This window comes from Scophthalmus maximus, chromosome 14 (assembly GCF_022379125.1).
Source record: "Scophthalmus maximus strain ysfricsl-2021 chromosome 14, ASM2237912v1, whole genome shotgun sequence".
Classification (NCBI taxonomy): Eukaryota; Metazoa; Chordata; class Actinopteri; order Pleuronectiformes; family Scophthalmidae; genus Scophthalmus; species Scophthalmus maximus.
Genome location: NC_061528.1, coordinates 13,209,133 through 13,232,224, shown reverse-complemented (window position 1 = coordinate 13,232,224; position 23,092 = coordinate 13,209,133). Strand labels below are relative to the sequence as shown.

The window sequence follows — 23,092 nt, the reverse complement described above, 5'->3', positions numbered from 1 at the left end:
CTCAAGCTGTTTTTTGAGTATGTATCCATCCTTCATACAGATACTGATTTAAGTTGTGTTAATATATGTTTTTTTTTCCTATAATAGCTCATATAAGCTTTGAATAGATACTATGAGTTTGGGAATGAAGAAAAACGGCGTTTTTCCAGCTGATAGAACAAACAATTAATGTTGGTGGGTCGTTATAATAAATTAGTGACTGGATTCTGAGATGGTTAAAGAGGGGGTTGTGGAAGGGGATTAACAGTGCATCGCATTGCTATATTAATTCAGTACTATACTGCATGTGAGCATACTCAGGACCACAGTTTAGAGTTGAGCTAATTATATTGGAAAGATGGTGTTTCGATATCTCATCAGCATTTTCTATCATCAGCCTGTCCCAAAAACTACAGCATGCTTCTGGGGTTTTGTGTTCAAGCTCTGTGCTTAATGGCTGTTTCCTGCAGATGAGAAAATAGAACTGGAAATATTAATTAGTCTCTACCATTTACCAAAGGTCATGATCATTCGACATGTTGCATACGTTCATCGCTATTAGTGTTGGTGGGTGTTAGACAGACGGAGCCAGACAAGAAGGCCAGTAGCCAGGGACAGAAAGTGATATTTTGCTTGTCTTTGACACTATGTTTTCTTCCCTTCCAAGTTCATTCAGCTTGCATGGGTCAGCGCCCCCCGACCGTAACACCCGCAGAGGCCACATAGCACCCCTCACCCTCCCCCGAGCTCCTCTGGCTATTTATTCCCAAAACCCACTGGTGGAAACGGCGGAGGGCTAATCAACATTTAGCTCCTCTGAGTGTGTTATTACACAGCAATTGATGGATGGTACAATTATACCCAGTGTCACTTAGCTAAATGGCTATGTAATCCTAATGAGTTTTTATTCAAACACTGACTAGTTAGCGCTAGGCGAGCAGGAGGAGGAGGATGGGGTGGGGGTGTGCGGTGAAAAAGGGGGTGGGGGCCGAAAAAGGAAGCCACGGATATATAAAGAAAAAGAAGGGAAAAGGAGGAAAGAAAGAGAGAGGAACGGAGATTGTTGGTATAAAAGTAATCAAGTCACATGATGAATGTGTGCACTCTTGTTAATGGGAGTCAGCAGCAATGCAGCCTGGGTGGTTGAGATGCAGAGCACTGATCAGCCTGTGTATGAATGCAAATGCAAATGGAGCTACAGTAATGTCTTAGAGCCAAAAGTAAAGCTTACATAGTGGACACTGAATGTATGACCATATTGGAGGATTTTTATGGCTTTGTTTTTTTTATTTCTTCATTAAATGTAACCATAGAGTACACTCAAATATGATGTAAACAAAAACATTATCACAGAACATAGCATTGTCCAATAGTGATGGATGTTATATACGATTTTAACCCTGCCTTTAAATAACATGAGCACAGGTAAATAATTATGAAGCAAAGGCCTAAATAAAGCCAGAGAGGATTCGTCGACCTGGTGGCTATTTTTCAATGAGTGCTGTCACCAATAAAGAGTTGTGAATGAGGAGGACGGGGGCCGGAATGCAGCGGAACTGTTGTGCTCCGTCCATCTGAGCTTTAACCCCAGCCATTCTTGAAAAGGACTCCCTCATCTCAGTTGCAGTGGCTGGAAATTGATTTGGATCCACCTGAGAAGTTGGTCTATATCAATGCCTTTTTTCTTTATGCGGCATGCTACAGGGGGAGGCAGATATGGCGGTTGACAGGCATAACAGAAGCAGGGTGGGCTATTGTCACACCCCGGTTCAGCTTCTCCTCTCCACTACCTCCCTATTCAGATTGGCACTGCTCTGTTACGATAAGTACTTCCACCTCTACCTCCGGTGGGTATTTGTGCGTGCGTGCATGCGTGCGTGTCCAGTGCAGTGCAGTGAGAAAGTCATCTCCTGCACTACATCTCCTCCAAGGCGACGTGATATTTTTTTTTTTGAGTTTGCCCCAGTGCAGTTGCATCCTCTGTGCATAAGTTTTCAGTTTTCACAGCTGTTAAAAAAAACAAAACTGTCTAGAAAGCTACTGCCATTGATTAAAAGTTGTTAGGTGAACCTGGATACAAACTACAAGAACTACAGACATCTCAATTGGTCAATGTCTCACAGACAGACAGACAAATGGACAGATTGATAGATGAACTTTATTGATCCCAAACTGAGAAATTCTCTTTTTGTGGCTGTCGGTTTTCTGTGTCAAAGCATAGACCTTAAAAACCCAACCCATTCACCCAAATCTGCCAAATGTGTGGGATAACTTAGATACAGCACTATTATATTATCCAGGGGCAATTGAACTTGCATTAAAAAAATACATTTATTATATTAAGACGTGGGACATAGATACAACAGATATATTGGTTGGTTATAGTAAAAATCTGTGAAGGCACAGGAAAATACATCAAACAAAGAAAGTTAATCGAATGGAAGCAATACTTCACAGAATGTATAAAGGTTCATTAAGACATAAAATACTCCACTGTCTATTACTTACCTATCTACGTCTGTGTGTGTGTGTGTGTGTGTGTGTGTGTGTGTGTGTGTGTGTGTGTGTACAATAATAACTTATAATAAGAACGAATAACTAATATCCAGTATTGTTTTTTGTTATTGTCAATATAGAAAACATTTTATGCTTCTTTAGTGGATGCAATGTGCTTCAGCAGTGGCACGATGTGTAATCAAAAGTTAAATTGGAAACTTTCAACAGTCTGAGTGCAGCAGCACTTTTCTGCCCTCTGCGATCAGGTAGAGACTTTCTTTTTAACAGTAAGTATCATCATAACACAAGTCAGCTGAGCTGCTGGGTTGGATGTGTGTCTATTTTTCCTGGTTTTCTCGTTTTACCCTCTACACCGCTACAGGTCAATACAAATGGAGAGTTTAAGGGATACAAAATACAGCCAAGTAGAGAAAGGTTTGTTTGGGTATTGTTTAAGGCATTTGACCTCGCCTGTTATTCTTGCTTCATAGCTCTATCAATCCAGATCATTTTTAAAAGGTGGTAATACAATGATATGGGCTGACCAACAGTGGGAAGGGGAGCAAGAAACTGTATCACAGTCAAACTAGGAGATGGGCCTTATCCCTACGTACGATTACAAATACACACTCACACATAAGTTGTACTTGCAATGGATTAAAAAGCATATTTATTCGCAGTCTTAGTGATTTGCCAAGTACGGGTTTCCTTCTGGCTGCTACTTTACATGACGAAAAGTAAGAAGGAAGAAATTTTAAAAAGTAAGTTGCAGAAAATAACTTCAGTGACTGTGAGTAAAAGATTTCTAGGCACACTTCAATATCCATCGTCTCCTTCTGGCTGTCTGGCTTTCAAACTAGTTCCTGGTTAAACTATTTCACCCCATTTTACCTCCCTAACCTGTCTCTCAATGGTCTCATTCCCCACCCCACACTGTCCTTCTTCATGTCAAATTAAAGTGATGGAAATGGACTTGAGGGGATGCTAATTGCAATTGTCAATCCAATCTAGGTCGGGGCTGAAAGACAGGGGCTCCCTAGCACTTCATCAGTCTTCATTAATATTGAAGGAGTTTGCTGAGGAGCAGTGGGGGGGGGGGGGGGGGGCAACGTAATCTGCACTCATCTAACAGTGCATCAAAAATTGGGAAGCTAGGGAGGGCACCGATGTCACCTGAGGGATAAATATGCCAGTCAAGAAGAATAAAATATGAGAGGACGGGGATGGAGTGCAGGAATGGATGCTGATATTTCCCACATTTGAAACTGTATATGTATCTTTTGACAAAATATTTACATGAAAATCTGTAAATTGATGACCCATCAAGTGGTATGTGATAGGATGACTTGTAGTAATCTGTGATCCACTGTACTCTGCCTTGCATAACGTGTGACTAATTTAAATAATCATTTAATCCGTGCTGGGGATAGACTAGGATTGAGATTTTACTGTTGAGTTTCATCATGCCCCTTAAACAGTGTCGAGACAAATCGTATGAGCTTTAGAGAAGAACTGAAAGTTATGGAAAACTGTGCTTGTATCACACAGGTGTTGCTTTTATTGTGTCCAGCATCTTACAATCAAATGCTCTCATAATGAACCGCCATAAATCATGTCATATTTTCCGACAGACTCCCGAAGGCAGCATCATATTAATTTGTTAGGCCGACTCAAGGAACAATTTATGAACCCGCACTCAGTCTGTCGCAGTAAACCCAGCTTTACATTTGAAAGGGCAGAGTGCGTCTTAATAAAACTGGTGAGAGAATAAAGATTGACTAATGATTTGTTCTGAATTTATGACCTTGTCACATGTGCGCAAATACATACACTAAGCGGTAGCCAGAGCAGGCACCAGCCGGTTATTCTGCAGCAGGGTTTTCGAATGTTTGTTGCCCACAGACCCAGATGGTGAGTCAAACCCCTCTGGCAAGGCAAACCTAAGCTTTACCAAGTGAGACATAAACTTAAAGTGATGCAGCAGTTAGGCTCATCAACTGTTAGTGTTTATTCCCTGAAGTTTTGCAGGTAACCACCCAACAGAGATTTTTAATGGCTGCTAATTTCAGAAAAAAACAAAAACAATGTCTGGAGGGTGATGAAGCAGCCTCTTGCCAAGTCTCAGTGGGTAAAATTAACTTGAGCTCTAATCTCCGTCTTTAAAGTGGCCACGATCAATAGCGTTAACATATCACTGTGTCAAATAACAATGTGAAAACAATGTGAGTGGGTTGCTAGTCGTGGTGCAGACAATTATCCCCAGAAATCTGCAGCTTTACAGAGCTTTATAATGAGTTTCAGCACATAGTATAACTGTCTGGCCCACAACTTACTGTTTTGACTCACTCTCACCACTCTAATAGGGTCATTTGCGGCTGCAGCAGGCAGCTGTTTTCCGCGGAAACAAGATCTAAAAAGCCCACTCTGCACTGCTCAACACCAACTGGCAGAGAGACAAAGTTGAGCAACCAGCTGGTAAACACACTTCAACCGGAAAGGCCAGATATTTCCCTCAGGAGTTGGCAGAGACCAAAAACTGAGCTAAAAGAGACTGAGCACTTGCATTCATCAAATGGCCATGAACACAAATCCAAATGAGCAACACTGTTGGTCTATAGCTGCAGTAAATAAGCAGCTGTGTCCCATATTAAATTAAAAAGGTGACATTATGTTGTTTTTATTATTGTTTCTGATGCCCCCGAGGAAACAATAACTCAGTTATTGGCAGTTTTCAGAAGAAGAAAAATAAACTGTATCCTTCTGTCATTGACCTTTGGATTGCAATATGTTTGAGGTTGCTGTAAATCTTATTGCATATCTGATATATTGATAGCTTTCACTCACTCTATGATCGACTGTTATGTTTAACAGGATAATAAATGTCTAATCATGGCCTAATGTTAATGTTCACATTACAGCACAAAGACCGAGCTCAGACCTTGAGCTTTCACTTGGCCCCAAATACTTTTAGCAGCTGTTTTATATAAGAGAGTGATTCCTTTTTAGCAGAATGTCTGCTCACCCAATCCTCTTTCCATTTTTCTCAATCTAAGCCACTCTCTCCCGTTCGACTAAAAATATATATTAAATTAGACAGATTAAGAAGATTAGTTGGCATGTCGATATTATCTTTAACCTCAAATCACCCCTTTGTCTCATTTATTCCTGCCCGCTGGTGCAGTCGCACTGGTTTCCATCTGGTACACATCACTATGACAGCTGGGAGGCTTTCCAACAAACGCAGGGTCAAGTGAACACTTCACGGAAGTGTTGTTCTGGGCCACATGAGCATACCGCCACCCTCATTTTCTGCAAGCACCCTTTAATACACGTTACAGAGTGAGCCATTCACATAGAAATGTAACCAAACTAAGCTACTGTTTTGTTTTTTTTACCATTTTCAAATGCTGCACCAGATGGGGGATCAGATAATACAAATGGCTGCACAGTGCAATGCTTGTTCTGTGTCAAAACAAGGTAAATGGACTGTAAGGGAAAGGAAAGGTCCATCCATCCATCGTCTACCGCTTTATCCAATTAAGGGTCGCGGGGGGGGGGGGGCTGGAGCCAATCCCAGCTACCATTGGGCGAGAGGCGGGGTTCACCCTGGACAGGTCGCCAGCCTATCACAGGGCCACATACAGAGACAAACAACCATTCACACCTAGCGTCAATTTAGAGTCTTCAATTTACCTAACCCCATTCTGCATGTCTTTGGACTGTGGGAGGAGGCCGGAGAACCCGGAGAGAACCCACGCATACACGGGGAGAACATGCAGACTCCACACAGACAGGCCCTGGTTGGTTTGAACCGGGACACAAAACCAGAACCTTATTGCTGTGAGGCGAAAGTGCCAACCACTACACCACCGTGCAGCAGGAAAGGAAAGGTGGTGTGCGAAAAAAAATCTGAATTTAAAGTGTTTGTTGTCAATGTGACTACCTTGTTTTACTTACACAAGGCCTGTTGGAAACGTTAAACATCTCAATTTGCAAACGATAATTAATCTAACTACAACTACGGGGACCGAGGTTGGGACTCTGTGAATGTAACTGTGGTTTCCTACTGAGACTGGGACGATGGGAAGAAAAGGAAAAATTAATATTTCATAATCACAGATCTGTGAGCCCATGAGAAAGGGATATGAGGGAAAAGAGAGACGCAAAAAAGTGTGTTTGCCGTGCTCTGTGTCTCATTCACATGAAAGAACATGTCACACAAGATGTGGGGCATTAGCATAACTTGTCATTTAATTTTCTCGACGTGCACGCACCTCGGGATGCAAATGCATGTTCTGTTTACGATAAGATTCAGAGGAATGAGGGTATGGATTGAGGCGTGATTTAAACATTGACGACGTAAACACTGTGTGACGGTGAAGTCGCAGTTGGGCTGTTGGTTTGAATGTGAACGTATGGGGGGGGGGGGGGGGGGGGCTCAGTGCAGAAATGCAGTTATTAATCACCGTGCGAGCTTTGATTCATCTGTCGTGGAGGCAGTTTGGAAGATGGACTCTCTTTACTGCTAAAGTTGTTCGAGGGGTTTTGGGAGGCAGCCATCAATCTCCCGGCTATCTTGAAAAGAAGGAGCCAATGCACAGGCATCAGTTTCAATCACCTCCTGGAGACAGCTGGTATGGTAGGCTGCTGCTGAACAATAGTCTCCTCTCCACTCCTTCCGCTCTTCTCTACCTCAAGGTGAAGTTTTACCCTCCCGGGGGAAGCGTGTTATTAATGTGTTTTATCATAATAATAATAATGTTCCCTAAAAATACACACTTCGCCCTGCCCTCTTGCTCCCTTGCTGTTTGGCACCCTGTGTTATTAATTAGCATCTTCAATTAACCCATGCTAATTGCCAGCGATGGAAAGGTGGAGGATCCTGGCAAGCAGGCACCACAGGGAGCCGCTTTGTAAATGAGTAGACTCCAAAAGTGTGCAGGTAGAGAGGAGACTGTAGCCTAACGCACCGTTAGCCTCCGACTGCATACACTACCTTTCATGGAATATTGCTTTTTACAAATAACACATTGTTAAATGCAAACCTAAACTGAAGAGAGTGAGTGTTGTTTTCAAGTACAAGCTGATTCTAGTTAAATGAAAATCACACTTGCTTTATTTTACCACCCCCCCCCCCCCCCCCCCCCCCCCATCATCTATTTTCATCTATGTCTGTGGGGCATATTTCCTCTGCAGGAGTCTAATGGTAGCACTTTACCATCCATCGCTCCCTCTTTCTTAATAACATCTTGGTTTTATTTTGCGTCACAAAGGGGGGAGGGTGGGATGCCTCTGCAATGACTGTGTTTTGTGTTGCTGCTTTGATAAATCTTGATTCTTTGCTCCGCACAAACTAAATGAATAAGAGAAGACGCGCAACCCTGTTACTTTTTTATCCGATTTGGACAAATTAATTTTGCCGTATTAACTTTGAATCACCATTGTAAGGAACAAACTATGTTTTTGTGGGAGTGCCCTCTCTGCAAAGCCTCAATACCAGCCTATGAATGCAGTCAGCGCTGTAGCGTATCACCAGGGGAACTCCCCAGCCCCCCCTACATGAACTGGAATCAATTGCGTTGCAGTGCAGAGAGCAGTCAGCATAGTCTAGTGTGATGTTCTTGAGAAGTGGAGGGCCAACAAAGGTTAAAAGTAGCAGCTGGTTTTCACCCCCCTCCCCACCCCCATGCAAATTTCTCTATAGTAACCACCCCCCCTCTAACATTTCATTACTGCCCTTGCTGCTCTAGACCCCTGGACGACATCACCCGACAGTGTGCTTGTGTGTACGCATGTGTCCATCAAACCAAAATGGAAGTAAGCATTCATGCAAAGCAATTCCACCTCAGCTCCCGTTACCCAAGCAACATCCACGTCCTCACCTGCCTAACTCTCTGAGGCAGCCTGAAGCGAACTGCTCACATGCTCTCTCCAGATAAAAGGTGATTCTAAAAACTTCTCATAGATATCTGAACATTTTCAGAAAGGCATTATTGTTCTTCTCTGTCCATGACTCATGTTTAATCAGAAGGAGACTTGCCAGATGGTGTCATACACTGGTGTGAGCATAAATCCAGTTAGACACAGACGAGAGGAAGGCACAGCATCCGTTATTAGAAAACCATTTTTTTCTTCTTATCATTGGCTGTGTCGACACTAATCTGACTGACAACTGGTAGAACAAGACCTGAGAACAGAGCACAGTGCATTCTCTGGGCAACAAGGTCAAATGACAAGGTGGTGATTAGAAAGTTCTCATTCTGAACCTTTTACCCAATTTTGGACAATTACTGAAAGAATGATCCTTCAGTAAACACATTGAATAATTTACTGTCATTAACAGACGGTAAGAAATAATTGAAATCCTGAAATATATTTCAGTCTGCTTGTACGGCGGCCTGGCATTTTTCAAAAACTTCCAGAAACAAGCTCATGGATATGAGGAGTTGTCTAATTATTGGTGGGAAACTCCAATAAGAGAAATGTGAAGCAACTCCAAAATGCAGTGAAACAATTCAGTGATCAACAGGTAATTGTCTCATTTCAATTAACAAGGAAGGTATATTCTGTCTGTTTGATGCAAAAAAAACGTTATGTATTCAGTCCTTACTCTGAGGAAGGTGAGGTCCCGACTGCGGTCGATGCTCGTGATCTCAAGGTTGCCCATTACAACTTCACAGTTCTCATAATATTTCCTCAGGGTGCGGTACTGCTGCTCCAGGTCCGACAGTGTGCTCAGCTTGTTCCTTGTACCAGTGCACACTAGGAAAATGAGAGACAGTGAGGGGGGGGGGGGGGGGACACAGTGTTAATACAGCTGCATACTGTTGCTGAGTGTACTTTAGAAAAACTGTCGCACAGATGAGATTACTAAGAGGGTCCACAGTTCTGCCTGAGCAGCAGCTTGAACACTGACATTGAACACCTCAGTATTGGTTGCTTCGGTAAGATTTTCTTCTCATAAAATCAGTGCTGCAAAAAAAACAAACAATAAAAATAAAAAAAAGCATCAGTCCATAGACAGTGACCTGCAGCACCTGCTTAGCTGCCCTGGTCATGTGAAGCCACTGGACCTCACTGCACCCCAACCCCTCGGGGCACGCAGGGCAAATAAGAGCTCTTTAGCAGCTAGCCGGGCTGCTCACTTGACATGTGATTAAATAGAACAATTTCCACACACCTTACCCCCCCGCCATGACGGCACAAACCATCTGCCCAATCAGCTGAAGCTGTCTTTTGCAGCATGAAGCATGATCATTTAAAGCAATTACAAAGATTAGGAGCAAAGATTCCCTGGGATTTCCTTATCATGTTTTTATTTTATTTTTTTGAGGGAGGTAGGCCTGGGTTGGTTTGGGATGTTATGTCTACATCTATAATAAATCAAAAATATATCTATTATTACATTGATCCATTACAGTAATGGTCTGTCTCAATGGATTGCCTCTATCCTCTCCTCACATCCTGTATTCTTTCTTGCATTTCTATCCACCTACCCAGTGTACTTCTATTTTCCTTAAGTTACATGTATTGTATGTATTTTGTATGCTGTATTCAGTTTTTTTCCTCAGTATCCAGTGGTTTTCATTGTATCTCTTTTGTCTCTCTTCGCTGCTTTATACAGGTGCAATGTGCTGCTATCAGCTATCAAATAGCTGCCACTTCTTTTAAAACTAAGAACACAATTAAGGAGCATAAAATGCAAAGATGTATAAAAAGCATAAACTCCTCATCAGCCGCAGTCGACAAATAGACATAACACTAAGTTGCTAGTCGTTGTGGATGCTTTCCTTTCTACCGCAAATTTGCAAGATGTACAATAATTATTTGCTTCCAAAGTATTTGTATTCATACAATAGTTTTGCCCTCAGTACTATGTGGACTATATATGTCACTGACATAGAAAAAAAGCATTTCATGATTTAACACCAATTGTGGAAGAAAAATGTGCATTAATGTTAATTAAGGAATCGATCTATAAATAAATAGACTAAATTGCAAGGTATCTTATTAGTTTTATATTTTAATGGGCTATAAAATGAGGATTCATAAAACAATGTACAAATTAAATATTTATCCATCAATGAATAGTCAAAAGGAGTTCATACGAAAGAAAACATGAGACAGTCAATGTAAAAATGTGTGCATCATAATCAATTCATGAAAAAAATAATGGAATTCAACTATCTAATTGAAAATTCAATTCGACAAGCACCCTTAAATACAATCAGACCTTTATTTATATCCATTCAAAAACATAAAAAATAACTGGATTCACCAATTCAAATTAAGAATACCGATTTTAATTAGGTATTTTAAATGGGCAATTTCCTTTTCCATTTCATTTCATCTGATTAGGCATTTAGCTCCAGCTTCTCCTTCTCCCCCATGTAGCCGTGTCCTCACACTTTTGACACTTGTCCTTAAATATAAGCTCATGAACATTGTGCCTTTGAATTATTGTAATCAAGTTTCACTTATTTTGCCATGGCAGTTTGGTTTCTTCCACCAGCTCTCTCTTCACACTTAATGATGAAGAGCCATCAGTGTAACGGATAGGTGACGGGTCCTTCCCCCGAGTCTTGTCACCCATTACCTCTCTCTCTGAACACCTCCACCCTGAAAGATCTTTGCCGATGCTTTGCATTTTAATTCAAGGCTTCTTGCAGACCCTGCTATGCACTATACATTGCATTCCTTTTTCAAACCTAATATCTGACTCAGTGTTTGCACTCGATCCTCTCAGCTACTGCAATAAACTAGGCAAAACTCATTTACCCCTTTTCTCCACAAAAGCACTCTGTCGCAAAATCGTTCAACCCCTTTTCTTATTTACTTCCCGTCATTACACCACAGATACATATGAGGAAAAGAGGATTCAGCCTCGGGGCAAAACAGGCTGTAAAGACAAATGGGAGCGTGTTTAAACACTTCCACATCTAAGCAGATACGAGATAAGTGAAACTATTCCAATGTGACCTGGACAATACTCGTACGGCTGCTGGTGATTAGCTAGACTGCACATAGCATAACGTGCTGCTCAGGAATGATATATGACAAACCTGGGTGTTTTCAATAACAGTTAGCGTGGGCTTGAGGGAAGCGGGATGGAGGGTAGAGGGGCTCATAAAGTGAGGATAGGTGTAATAAACTGTTATTGCACCCTTGAGGCAGGGTGCCGAGATCAGAGCAAAGGGCCATTGTGGCATGTGCTGTCTAGTGAAATTTACTTCCTTTATACCCATTCGGTTCTCCAAGCATGCCTTCAGTAAGCCCGCTGCGATTAGAAAATGCCTGGCGCTATATGAGAAGTCTATGTTTTTTTTCCTCATGCGTGATTTCTAATGAAACACTGAAATCATATAGCTCTGCATGAGACCGAGATGTTGCTGAGAGCCAAGTGAACCACGACAAAACCATCTGTGCTGTGTGAAGCGTATATGGACAAAGTGTGAACTGCCTCCGCTGCAAAGGCATCCTACTGGTGATACGTCTGTATGTGTGTGCTTGAATGTAGGCTGGGTATAAATAAAGGACTTCAGGATGTATTTTCTCCCTTGTGCTGCACGATCGAATCCATTTGTCTCCTAGCTCAATATGTTACATCTGAGCCTGTTTATCACAGTAAAGGTTGTATAAAGCACAGACTCTGCTCTTTATATCGGTGCGACCTGGAAAGCACGTTAAAAGACATCGAGTTGTCAGCTGTTTAACATAGTGCCAAGGATGCAGGAATAGCTTGCCTGAACAGATGAATCTTCATATTGTGTAAAACTTATGGCTGTTCAAAAGAGAATCTATCTTCTCTGCTTGATGGATTTCTCCCCTTTCCACAATTGAAGCAGAGAATTCCAATGAGATTCACAACATGTACTCTATATATGTACATACAGTACATATGCATTGTATTTGGCTGTGTGATTAAATTGATTACAGTTTGCAGGGAATCGTCTGAGGAGTGATGGATTAAGGCAATGAATCATAATAACTCAGGATTTTCCAATATGTGCAATTAATGAGAAGATAATGAGCCGATGGGTGGAAATTCATATCTGCCTCAATTTATGTGGTTTGAAAGAGAATTCTGAGATGTTTTTTTGTTTTTTCATAGATCGATTTTTCAAATGATGAAATAAATGACTGTCGCTGGATAAGGCAAAGTTGCATATGTATAAGCTGCCAAAGTGTTTTAGATCGATAGATAGATAGATAGTACCCATCTATGTGAATGGCAGAGTACTTTCTCCATCCATCCATCCACCTCTTACAAATCAGTCATAAACCTTCGGAGGGGAAGATGGTTGTTATCTCTGTTTCAATGGTTTCCAGCCAAGACCACAAAGCGATCCATCACTGTCTCTGACACTATCACTACAATCAGCCATATTGGGAATGCAAACAGTGAGTTTTACTTTCATTAATTATCCTCAGCAGGATTGCATAGGCCCTGCACTGCTGTGGTGTCTGCTCCTTGCCCAATTCATTTCATACGTAGTGCACACAGCAACTTCATCAATAGTGCCTTGTGCGATTATTGAATGCCTATAAAGCTGGCAAGTCTGTGAGTTTTATAGGCTCCTGCCAAGGAAGCCAACAAAAGGTCATCCCAATAGCCAGTAACTGACTGAATCAAATAAAGTTGCAAATGTCACTTCCGTGAGTAAACATTGTCAATAGTTGGGCTCGGCTAACATGGCCTGAATAAACAAGGGGACCTTGTAGAAGTTAAGTTGAAACATTGCCTCGCACACATACTCAATTTTCCCTCTGACACAATGAACAAAAAGTGTCACATCAGAAGTCGGAGCCGTCCTTTGTCCCCTAATGTCTCCCAGATGAGCTTTGCCGGCTAAATATGAGTTACAAGCCACTGCATTCGGATAGTAATCATGGCCCCAGATTATTGTCCATCTGCTGAGCAGCTTAATAAGCACTGGAAACAATAACTAGATGAGTGTTTGTGATGACTGCACGGTCCACTAATGCTAACCTCTCACTACCCTCCGAGCTCTGGTCACCTACCAACAATGCTGTTGCTGTCTCCATATGGTCTATCATAAATTAGCATTAGCATTTGTGCCCTTGCACACAGTCCCGGCACCTTGCGGGAGTTTCCACAGGGGACATCCTGCAGCTGCCAGATCGCTTAATAGAAGCTGATTACATGCATCTGATATATCATACATGTCGGCATAATATGTCGTCCATTGATATGATACGTACCTCTCGTGTATTTCAGTCTCACAGCTCTTATTTACCCCATTTTCTTGCAACAATCAAGCTTATATTAACAGATTGTACGCCACCTGCCCAGCACCAAACAGCAGAAATAGAGGGCTGAAGTGGGTTAAAAAAACGTACTTAACAAAGTAATGGAAAAGAGGAAAAACTTGTATAAAGTCATTCATCTCTGTTTTAATTGATAATTGTTAAGTTTTGAAATCACTGAACAGGACTAGGTCAAAACCAAGTTGAAGGCTGGACTGTGTATGATCAGTGTGAAAAAAAACAGAGGATGTAGTTGAAAACGGTTGTGGAAGTGCTGTAAACGGCAAATTTCAATGGGTACTTTTGGCTAGATGAAGCAACAAGCCAATTATCATATTAATGATCATCATGTCAGATTTACCTTCTGCCTAGTGTCGACCAGTTTAAGCCCTCTATCTGTTCGCCTCCCTCCTGCTCGGACATAGTGTATATTTTAATAGACCCTTATTCCCAATAGAGCTGTTCTCATTTACATGTTTCCCCCGTTTCTGCTGTCAGACAACAGAACCACTATGAAATAGTGACTAAAGTGTGGCCCATTAAGACTACATGTTAGCCAGCAGTCACTTCCAAGCCGTTTCTCTGCTGCTGCATTAGGCTGTGAAGGGAGAGCCCTTCACCTGTTTACCTGTTGTTACTGGTTATTAAAGGAGTAAATGAATGTTCTTCGGGAGCATTTTTTGGGGGGAAACCTTCAGAACTGGTCAGTGCAATGACCGAATAGTATGAAGGCCGCACCATTTATATTTATTGTCTCTCAGTATCTCTGTAGGATTTAGACTCGTCTGCAGACAATAAAAATCAGCCCAAGTCACAGGGGAGTGATTGGCTGACACATATCTCACTACCCAAAATCCTCCGGCTGCTTCTTCTTGACTGAATGCGCTGCCAACAGTAGATATAGTGAAAAGCCTTTTTATACCCTACACCAGCAGTTTGCGTGTGTTTGTGTGTGTGTGTTTGACCCAAACATTTGGCTCACCCCTAGTAACACACAAGCTGTTTGTTAGAATTGTTATGATATTGATTTCACATTATTAACGCTCTGGGCAAATGCACTGTATCCTAATTCCAATGCTCTTTGTCTGTTGTCCAATACTATATGTGGCTTAATAAAAAATGTAAAACTCTTTAAATAGTGTGAGTTACAATCAAATACCTGCAAAGACTTGTATTATCATAATGCTAATGCTTTTTCTTTTAACAGTTTTTGTTTTCAAGTATTGGAACGAAAAATATGGATAGATTTTAGCCTGTAGACAGATATTGTTTTGAGGACATTCTTGTATTGAGCATACTCAACACTTGTGTGCTTGGCGAGTATTCTACGTTTCCACATGTTAACAGGATAACAGGATAACATTTCACCAAAATTGAGATTTGAAATCATACATGGTCATTAGCAATGATGCAGTAACATGGATCAGGTGGCATATAATGGCTGCGCAATGTCATTGGAATACACTAGGAATAATGTGATATTGTTAAGTTTATCTGAGAGGAATCAGTTCACCTTTCACCCACTGCATGGTTGTAAAATATAAAAATGATAGTGGCAGTGAAAATAGTTGCTGAGAAAATAGTGAAAGATGGCATACTTCACAAAATCTGTATCCTGCAAACAATCAACTTAGGACAATTGTCCCTGAGCATGAGTGCATGACCACCAGCTGCTGATACCCCACCATTATACCAATTATGCTTCAACCACTGGAGGGCAAAATGAACCAGGTTTAGAGAGATGATGACAATAAGATACACCTAATTCATGATGCATTTCAAAACTAAATAGCACTGAAAGCACCTTCATCATTTTTTTTTTTTCCTCCGGAGCCTTTATTGCCAGGTTAGTTGGTGGAGATTTTCTCTTGAGGCAGAATCAGCTGCTGCTTCAGCCAATGCTGACGCAACCAATGAGGGACCCTCCGCAGTTGCGTCGGACGGTGCTTTTAGGGGCAGAGGTTGGTTGTAGTGTTTGTGTGTGTGTGTGTGGGTCTGTGAGGTTGGTGTATGTCTGTTTAAACCTCCTCTATGATGGGCCATATAAAGCCTGGTAATATCAGGTGTATGAGGTGTTGAAGAGAGAGTAACGTTGACCTTCTTCTCAGGCACCTGCATTCTCTTCTCTCTCTTGGATTTTTTTTTTTTTTTTCTCAAGTTTTCCCAGGATGCTTTGCCTTTGCTCTTGCCGTCTCAGAAGCTTCCTGCCAAACCTAAGGTGCGGTGAAATTTATGCTCTTTATGTGCTAAAATAGTAGACACAGTAAACCCCGGAGGTGGCTCAAATCCCCAAAGTCTGTTAAAGAGAGTTGGTGGATAAGCTGAGCAATGGGGTCAAATGAACAGCTCACATCCTAAATTGGTGCAAATGTGTGTGTGTGTGTTTGTGTCTGTGTGAGAGTGTTAGTGGTGTGTGAAAGGGCGAAAAGACTTGGTGCACGCACATCTCTGCAGTCGCCTTGAGGGTTTCTGTTTCTATCAACATGCTGACGAACTTGGACCTCAGGGGCTGATCAGGAAAGTACACACAAACACACACTTCGCTGCTATTTAGAGTTCAACTTTGGTTTATTGTGATCTTGACTCACACAGGCACTCACACAACTAATGGGACGGCTGAACTAAAATAAAGCTGCTGTGTGCTTTATATCTGCAGGAGTTAAGAATGATAAAGGGAAGAAAATGACCTTTAGCCAAACAAACAGACACTCGCAAGACAATACACGTCTGACTCACAGACAAATGTATTTACACAACCTAGATTTATATTTTCCTGAAAACACACTATTTGTAAAAGTGTAAAAATGACATCACCCATTGGTTTGTGAAATGCCGTTTCGAAGACTTGAGTTTTGCATCTTGACCAGCGTCTAAATGAGACCATAATTTACAGAATGAACATCGCTCTGTACTGAAGAAGACTTGAAACTGCCGATTGAGAACATAAACTCCCCGGGAAAATGTTTACTGACGTTATAAATCAAGTGAGAAGTCGTCATTTTCTCATAGAATTCTATAGATATATAGCTGTATATTCTTCTTCTACAAGCACAGTGTATACAGTGGGTCTGATTTCGTATGGATGTATCTGTTCAATTATGCAGTACTACAGTTTGGATACATACGCAGAGGGAATCCTTCACTAAGATTCATTTAACATACTTGGCCAATGTAAATTTTAATTGTGCTCTCTGTTTAAACTGCACTGCTGGAAATGAAATACGTGTATACAGTATATCACTGTCAAGTAAAGTGTTATCGTGCAATACTTAATACTAATAATTAAGACTATGGTGCAGATAATCTCCTATCAGGGCTACTGCATTAGTGCTATTAATTATCAGCGTGGCAATTTCTGACACTCTCCGCTGTGTGATGAAAAAAGATAAGCTTTGCTGAAAGGGCAAATTAATTTCATGATTATTCTTAGTGTCTTCCCATTTCTAATCCTTCTGATTTTGATTTTGATTTTGTTTAAAGCAATAATAATAATCAATGTGACCAAATCAGATGGCTGGCACATAATGTAAAAATGCAGTGTGCAGCCCAGAGGCCGCTGCTCTCCCAAATGGTGTCACTTCTTAACTGGAACTTTATGGAAATTGAAACAGTGCAGGTCCGTTGATGCCAAAAATATTATACGTAGTCTTTTGACCATTAATATTTGCCTCGACCATTGTCTCCTTTTATCTCCTGCCAGTTTTGACCCCAATTTTTTACATCTCCCCTCAATTTATTTTGTTCGTACCAGATTTTGTGCATGACTTCCTTTATGAGTCGACCATCTCCAACCGTTCCCTCTACAGTATAAATCAAAATCAGTGCACGGGGTTGGGTATTTACCAAGGGTGAACCTCCAAATTGCTACTAGAAAGATGACTCATAAAGTAAAATATCCACCATTTTAATGCTGGGCCCTTTGGAAGCGATTTGTCTTCATAAGGCATCGAGAGGTGACTGAAGGAAGCGGGCTGAACGATACTAATTGTGTAAAATGCTGTTGTTGTTGTTTTTTAAACATACTTTATTGTATCTGGGAAAAGTCAACACTAGCTCCAATGCACTTTCCCGACAACATGCAGTCACATTCACAGCCCGGGCTACATCCTCTATCGTTGGCCACTGAGCAGCTCCACTGGGGCAGCAGTGTGTTAAGCAAACTGCTGAAAGGCTCCTCAAGGGCAGTTGTTGAGGAGTGGGAGAGTGTAACTCACATACTTTCCCCTACAAGCCTTTTTTTCAGCCAGTCTGGGGATAAGAACCACTGACCTTCCACATGCGAACCTGCTTCTCTTGCCTCTGGGCTTTCACCACTTTGTTTTTTTTTTACCCCTTTTCTATCCCTTTCTCTCCTGCTCTGTCTCCCGGCCTGTCGCTCTCAATTCGGGCCTGGGTGCTGGAACCTATTCTAGCTTCCATTCTAGGAGTGAGCGAAATCCTTTCTGATGGTTTCTCCTTTTTTTTTATGCTGCATCTGGGACGACACTCTATCAATTAAGCCAGCAGGCTAGTCAAAGTGTTGCCTCATATCCTTCATGCCTCCAGCACATAACGCTTTCCAGCCCCCATGTGTGGTCCTAGCCATGAATCTTAATCTCGTACCCAAACAGTTGCCATCAATTATCCTGGCTGCCACTGCTAACTCTTCCCCTGCCTCCCATTTTTCCCCATTAAAAAAAAAAAAAAAAAAGGCACATTTTTTCCTCAACACTGTGATGGAATTGCCTCGCTCGCTTGCTCGGGAAATGATTTCTCAGCAGGCTCGTGGACCGGGTGCTTTCCACAAGTGGAAGGCCATGTATACATGTGTGTATTCCTGTGCTTACTATGTGCCTCCACGAATTGCTGTGCGAGCTGATTGTGCAGTGGTTTGCTTCTAATGGCTTATCCCACTCAATTTCCTTGAAAGGTTTAGGAGCAGACAGCTCACCGGGGAGGAGAGAGCTGAGCAGTCTCCAAAGAGAAAGTAAAAAAAAACAAAAACTGTACAGGTTTAATTCAAAGAATATAGCACAATATCGCCATGCTGCGTTTTTTTTACGCAGGTGGGAGTGATGATCAATGTGGTGAAATTTTAAATGGCTTTAGTTCTGGTTCTGGTAAGGCAGAGGAAAGCTGCCATTTAAAATGGAACTTCATGAAACATAACGTGTCTGAGGACAGATGGTGATTGTGTTTAGTTCCTTCAGAGTACAATGTTTGCTTCTGAAGCTGATCCTCTTCCCGGGACGGCACAGACAATAGTCGGCATTGTTTACAGTGTAAAATGCAGTGAAGAGTGAACACCAGCGAAAACCAAACAGCACCTCAAGAAATGCACAGCTCCGCTTAGCGGATCGATGGTTTGCATCCACAAAACAGACTTGCCAGGAAACGCCACACAAATAAAAACAAGTCATTGCATAAAGGAGGGAGACTGCAACGTCACTAGTCTGCTACCTGCAATGGTGCTTAAACACACTGCTGTACACACCAGCATTTCTCCAACAAAAGCAACACAGCCCAGTCTCAAGAAGAGGGGTACCACAAGGAGAATTACTTTTTTTTTTGCACATCAAGAATCAAATCTTTCCAAAACGTTTATCTTTCCGCACAAACAGTTATCGGCACAGTCTCTTCAAAGATTACCGCGCTGTGTCAGTGTATTAAAAGGGAATTTCCTTGTTACTAAAACTGATTCTGGAGAACAATGTCATCAATTTGTCTACACGAGGCATTTTGCGGAGGCAGTATCGGCACTAACAATAGCAGTTTGACTGTTCTGATCTCCTCTGGTTTTGTTTTCTCGAAATGCAAAATGGGAAAAGAATCTTCCTCTTCTCGTGTTTTTCTTCTTATGCCTTGCCCTCATACTCTTCCATAAACACCCACGTTCAAGTGCTTCAAATTACCCAACTGACTACACAAGACAGTATTCAGATCACTTTTGAAACTTCCGTCAGCCTGATCTCAACTTTTTTTTAAGCACATATAAAGGTTTCCGTTTACACTTTGCTCGACGTAAGATATTCAGAGAATTTTAGAGCTCGCCTTGCTTCAGTGAGCGAATTAAGCGTTGATGCAGTGTGAATTCAGTACAATCATTTGACATAAAATTGCATTGTCCTGCTCCTCAAGCAAGCATCTGCGGGTATCCCTCTTTGCTCAGCTTGTCAGAGAGTGACATGGTTTGCCATTCGAGGAGCCTGCATGTTGCGAACAACAGAAACGTCTGAAGCCGTCAGCGCGGTGAGATAATTTATTCCATTAAACCACTGGAACATAGTGACAAGCAGACAGGCTTAATATTCATGTGTGAGACATCGACATGACAAGGCGACACTGCTGGAGGAATCAGAATGCGTTACTGTTGCTCATTGGTCCTCCCCGCGGTACCTTTGTTGTCAAAATTGTCTATAATGGGATCTACAATGGAGTTTACAATGGGATTTAAACCCCCTTTTTTAAAATATTGGATTTGAACGACACTCCGACCAGAAAATCACGGCAAAAACATTTGATTTCTCAGTCAAGGTTCTGTTGGTTTGAACTTCTCTGTTGGATGTATTTCTGCGACTTCAACTACCAAGAGGCACAGCTTGCGGGGAAAAGCCTATGAGAACACAGAAATCCAACGTGTTAAAGGCTGGATAGAACTACAACTTTGAGAAAGCACTACATTTAAAAAAAAAAGAGTAGGCCTTCTAAGTTTAGAGTGCTCAGATGTTTGCACAATAGCATGTTTAGAGTATGAAAATAATCCTTCAACGCTTTCAAGTACAGGTTTGCTGTACTCTCTGAGTCTAAACGTCCTGCAGCGCAGTATAGTCCGTAGCCTCTGCAAATGATCTCCAACCACTGGATCTAAAATGACTCAAGGTGAAAAAACTCGGTCACATATTGTGAGGGACAGGACAAAACCGATGGTATTAATAAGTCCTAGATGTGCTTTGCAGACCAAGAAAATCAATGGATATTTATTTACCAAATTACCCCCATAACTGAGTTTCAGTGATTTCAACGGATGATCATTATGATTGCAAAAACTCAATAATTAAAACAATGTTCTTTTTTCACCTGCCCCTAAATAAAATTGGAGCTTTCACACTTTAGATGCATATTGATTGACTATGTTCATTTTTTAAATGTATTTATTGTTTGCATTGTCAAGTAAGTATAAGTGCAAGCAATGTTAGATAACCTGAAAAAAACGATGAATCAGACTAATAAATACTAGTTGCAGTTGAGGAGGTGATATTTAAATGGGAAGAATGCCGTTTCGTGCACTTTTCAACATCCTTTTTCAGCTACCGACAGCTCACAATTGAGAGTGACAGAAACTGACGGAGAGAGACAGGGCAACGGCATGCAACACGGATCTCTGCTCAGATTTAAACGGAAAACGTCCTGCTACGTGTCTCAGACCTCTTATACGCATTGAACACCCGAGTTACTGTGCTTCTATTGCGGCCGTGCACACCCACGGAGGAGCTGCGCGGGATTTCTGCTGTCCTTGTCACCTTGCATTCCTTTTAATTTGCAGCGGGACCCCCCGTTTCATCACGCCCCAGATCGATTACAATTTGTTTTAAAGCTTAGCGGATGAATGTAAACGGCCAGGTGCTGACGCTAAAAAAAGACATAAGCTTCGCAGGCAGGCCAAGCAATCAGCTGGGAATGCAGATAGTGAATTCAGTGTTGCCTGTAATCTATGTTCTTATTAGAGGAGAGAGCAAATACATCTTGTAATAAGATATCAGACTCCGCCATGAATTACCTGGCAGCAGAGAGCGGCGGTGGTCGGGCAAAATGGATGGTGTGCCGCCACTGTGTGGGTTTACATACGTAAGTATGTTGTAGTATACAGCGTGCATGTGTGTGTGCGTGCACGTGTGTGTGTGTGTGTGTGTGTGTGTGTGTGTGAAGAAAAGGAAGAGGAAGGATTTAGATATTGTAAATTGCGGCAGTCAGTCATATTGCCCTCACTCACTGCACCTGAACAAAACTGAGGCTCCTCCTGATCTACATTTTGTTATTGAACATTGCTTATGCTATATAAGATTTGTATGAAGGCACTAAAGAAACTCCTTGGGAGCTGAAAAAGAGAACCACGGGGTTTCTCTCTGTGGAGCAAGTGACTGGACTTCTGGCTCAGTGCACTCTATCAGAGGTCAAATAACATCAGGGGGTCAGTGACACTTAAGTAAGCAGTAAATACTATAGTGTAGTCTTATGTTCACACAAAGAGTCAATAGTGAACTAGACTGCACTAGAACTACAGAGGCAGATACTGAGACTTTTGGAAATGATGGCACAGACACACACCTTCACCTCCTGATTGGGTCTTGTCAGTCACGACTCGAACACCAGTCGTGAAAGCCAAGCTTTGCTAACACTACCTTAACCTTTACTTTCAGTAAAAGGTCGACGAGTTACTGAAATGCAAAGAAAAATCCCAGGTCTTTCTTTTCAACATTGCTGGTAATCATTCGTAGTATTGTCTGCAACTAAACTATACCAATTGCAAAAGGACAGTCTGAAATGTGAATCTAAATCTGAATAAAATAGACTTGAGATTTAAAAAATATGTATTCTACAGGTCTGGTGGACAAAACAAAACAGCGGCACGTCTATTCATTTCAGCCCTGTGTTTAATGTTTATATGAAACTATATTGCGACAATGTTTTATAGGAAAAAAACATTTTTAACCAAAACACATTTTCCAGCGTACCTGTGAACGCCCTCCCGTCCCAACCACATTCTGTCACTTCTTTCCTTAATAAACGTTGAACTTTTATAATATATACAATCCAGTTAGTAATTACGTCCCCTACGAAACATAGAAACATATTTTTGGGGGGGATAGTGTTGGTTTACTCAGACCTTGAGACAGACAGCTGAGAAAAGAAGAAACAACAGCTCTTGTGTTGAAACATTATTAGGACACTGAGCAACGTTTCTATTTAATCCCCACTTTATTTCCTGCCTTGACAACATAACAGTCTCAGCCTGCTCGTCCTAGCGTGTACTTGTTCAATTTCCTCCCATTATTTCCTCTTGCTTTATAATATCCTGTTGTTATCACTACATGCACCCCTTTCATTGTGACGAAAAGTGTCACTGTTCGGTCTTCAGAGAGGAGGAGATCACAAATGCGGCCCCCAAGTCCGCGTACTTCCCAGCTTGCTAAAAGTGTCCAACTGTGAACAAACTGTGGCAAAAATATGCACCAACTTATCCCGATCAAAACCTGCCAAATATCGGAGTTGAATACAATTATGGCTCTAAAACGGGTTCATTTCATTAGCATTCCCGTGATAAATAATCTCTCTAAAAGTCCAGGGACGCCCATTTGGCTATAGTTTTTTA

General features: G+C 41.6%; 1 protein-coding gene and 1 long non-coding RNA gene across 4 annotated transcripts in view; one reads left to right on the top strand and one right to left on the bottom strand.

Annotated features, from left to right (window-relative positions):
• Nucleotides 1-23,092, bottom strand: part of LOC118282767 (receptor tyrosine-protein kinase erbB-4-like) — a 251,138-nt gene that overhangs the window by 125,938 nt on the left and 102,108 nt on the right. For both annotated transcript variants that reach the window (XM_035604147.2, XM_035604148.2), the window contains exon 2: nt 9,086-9,237. In XM_035604147.2, coding sequence (XP_035460040.2) covers nt 9,086-9,237 — 152 coding nt within the window. The remainder of the gene's footprint in view (nt 1-9,085; nt 9,238-23,092) is intronic.
• LOC124850994 overlaps nt 1-23,092 on the top strand; it is a 216,318-nt gene that overhangs the window by 99,162 nt on the left and 94,064 nt on the right. The window lies entirely within an intron of this gene.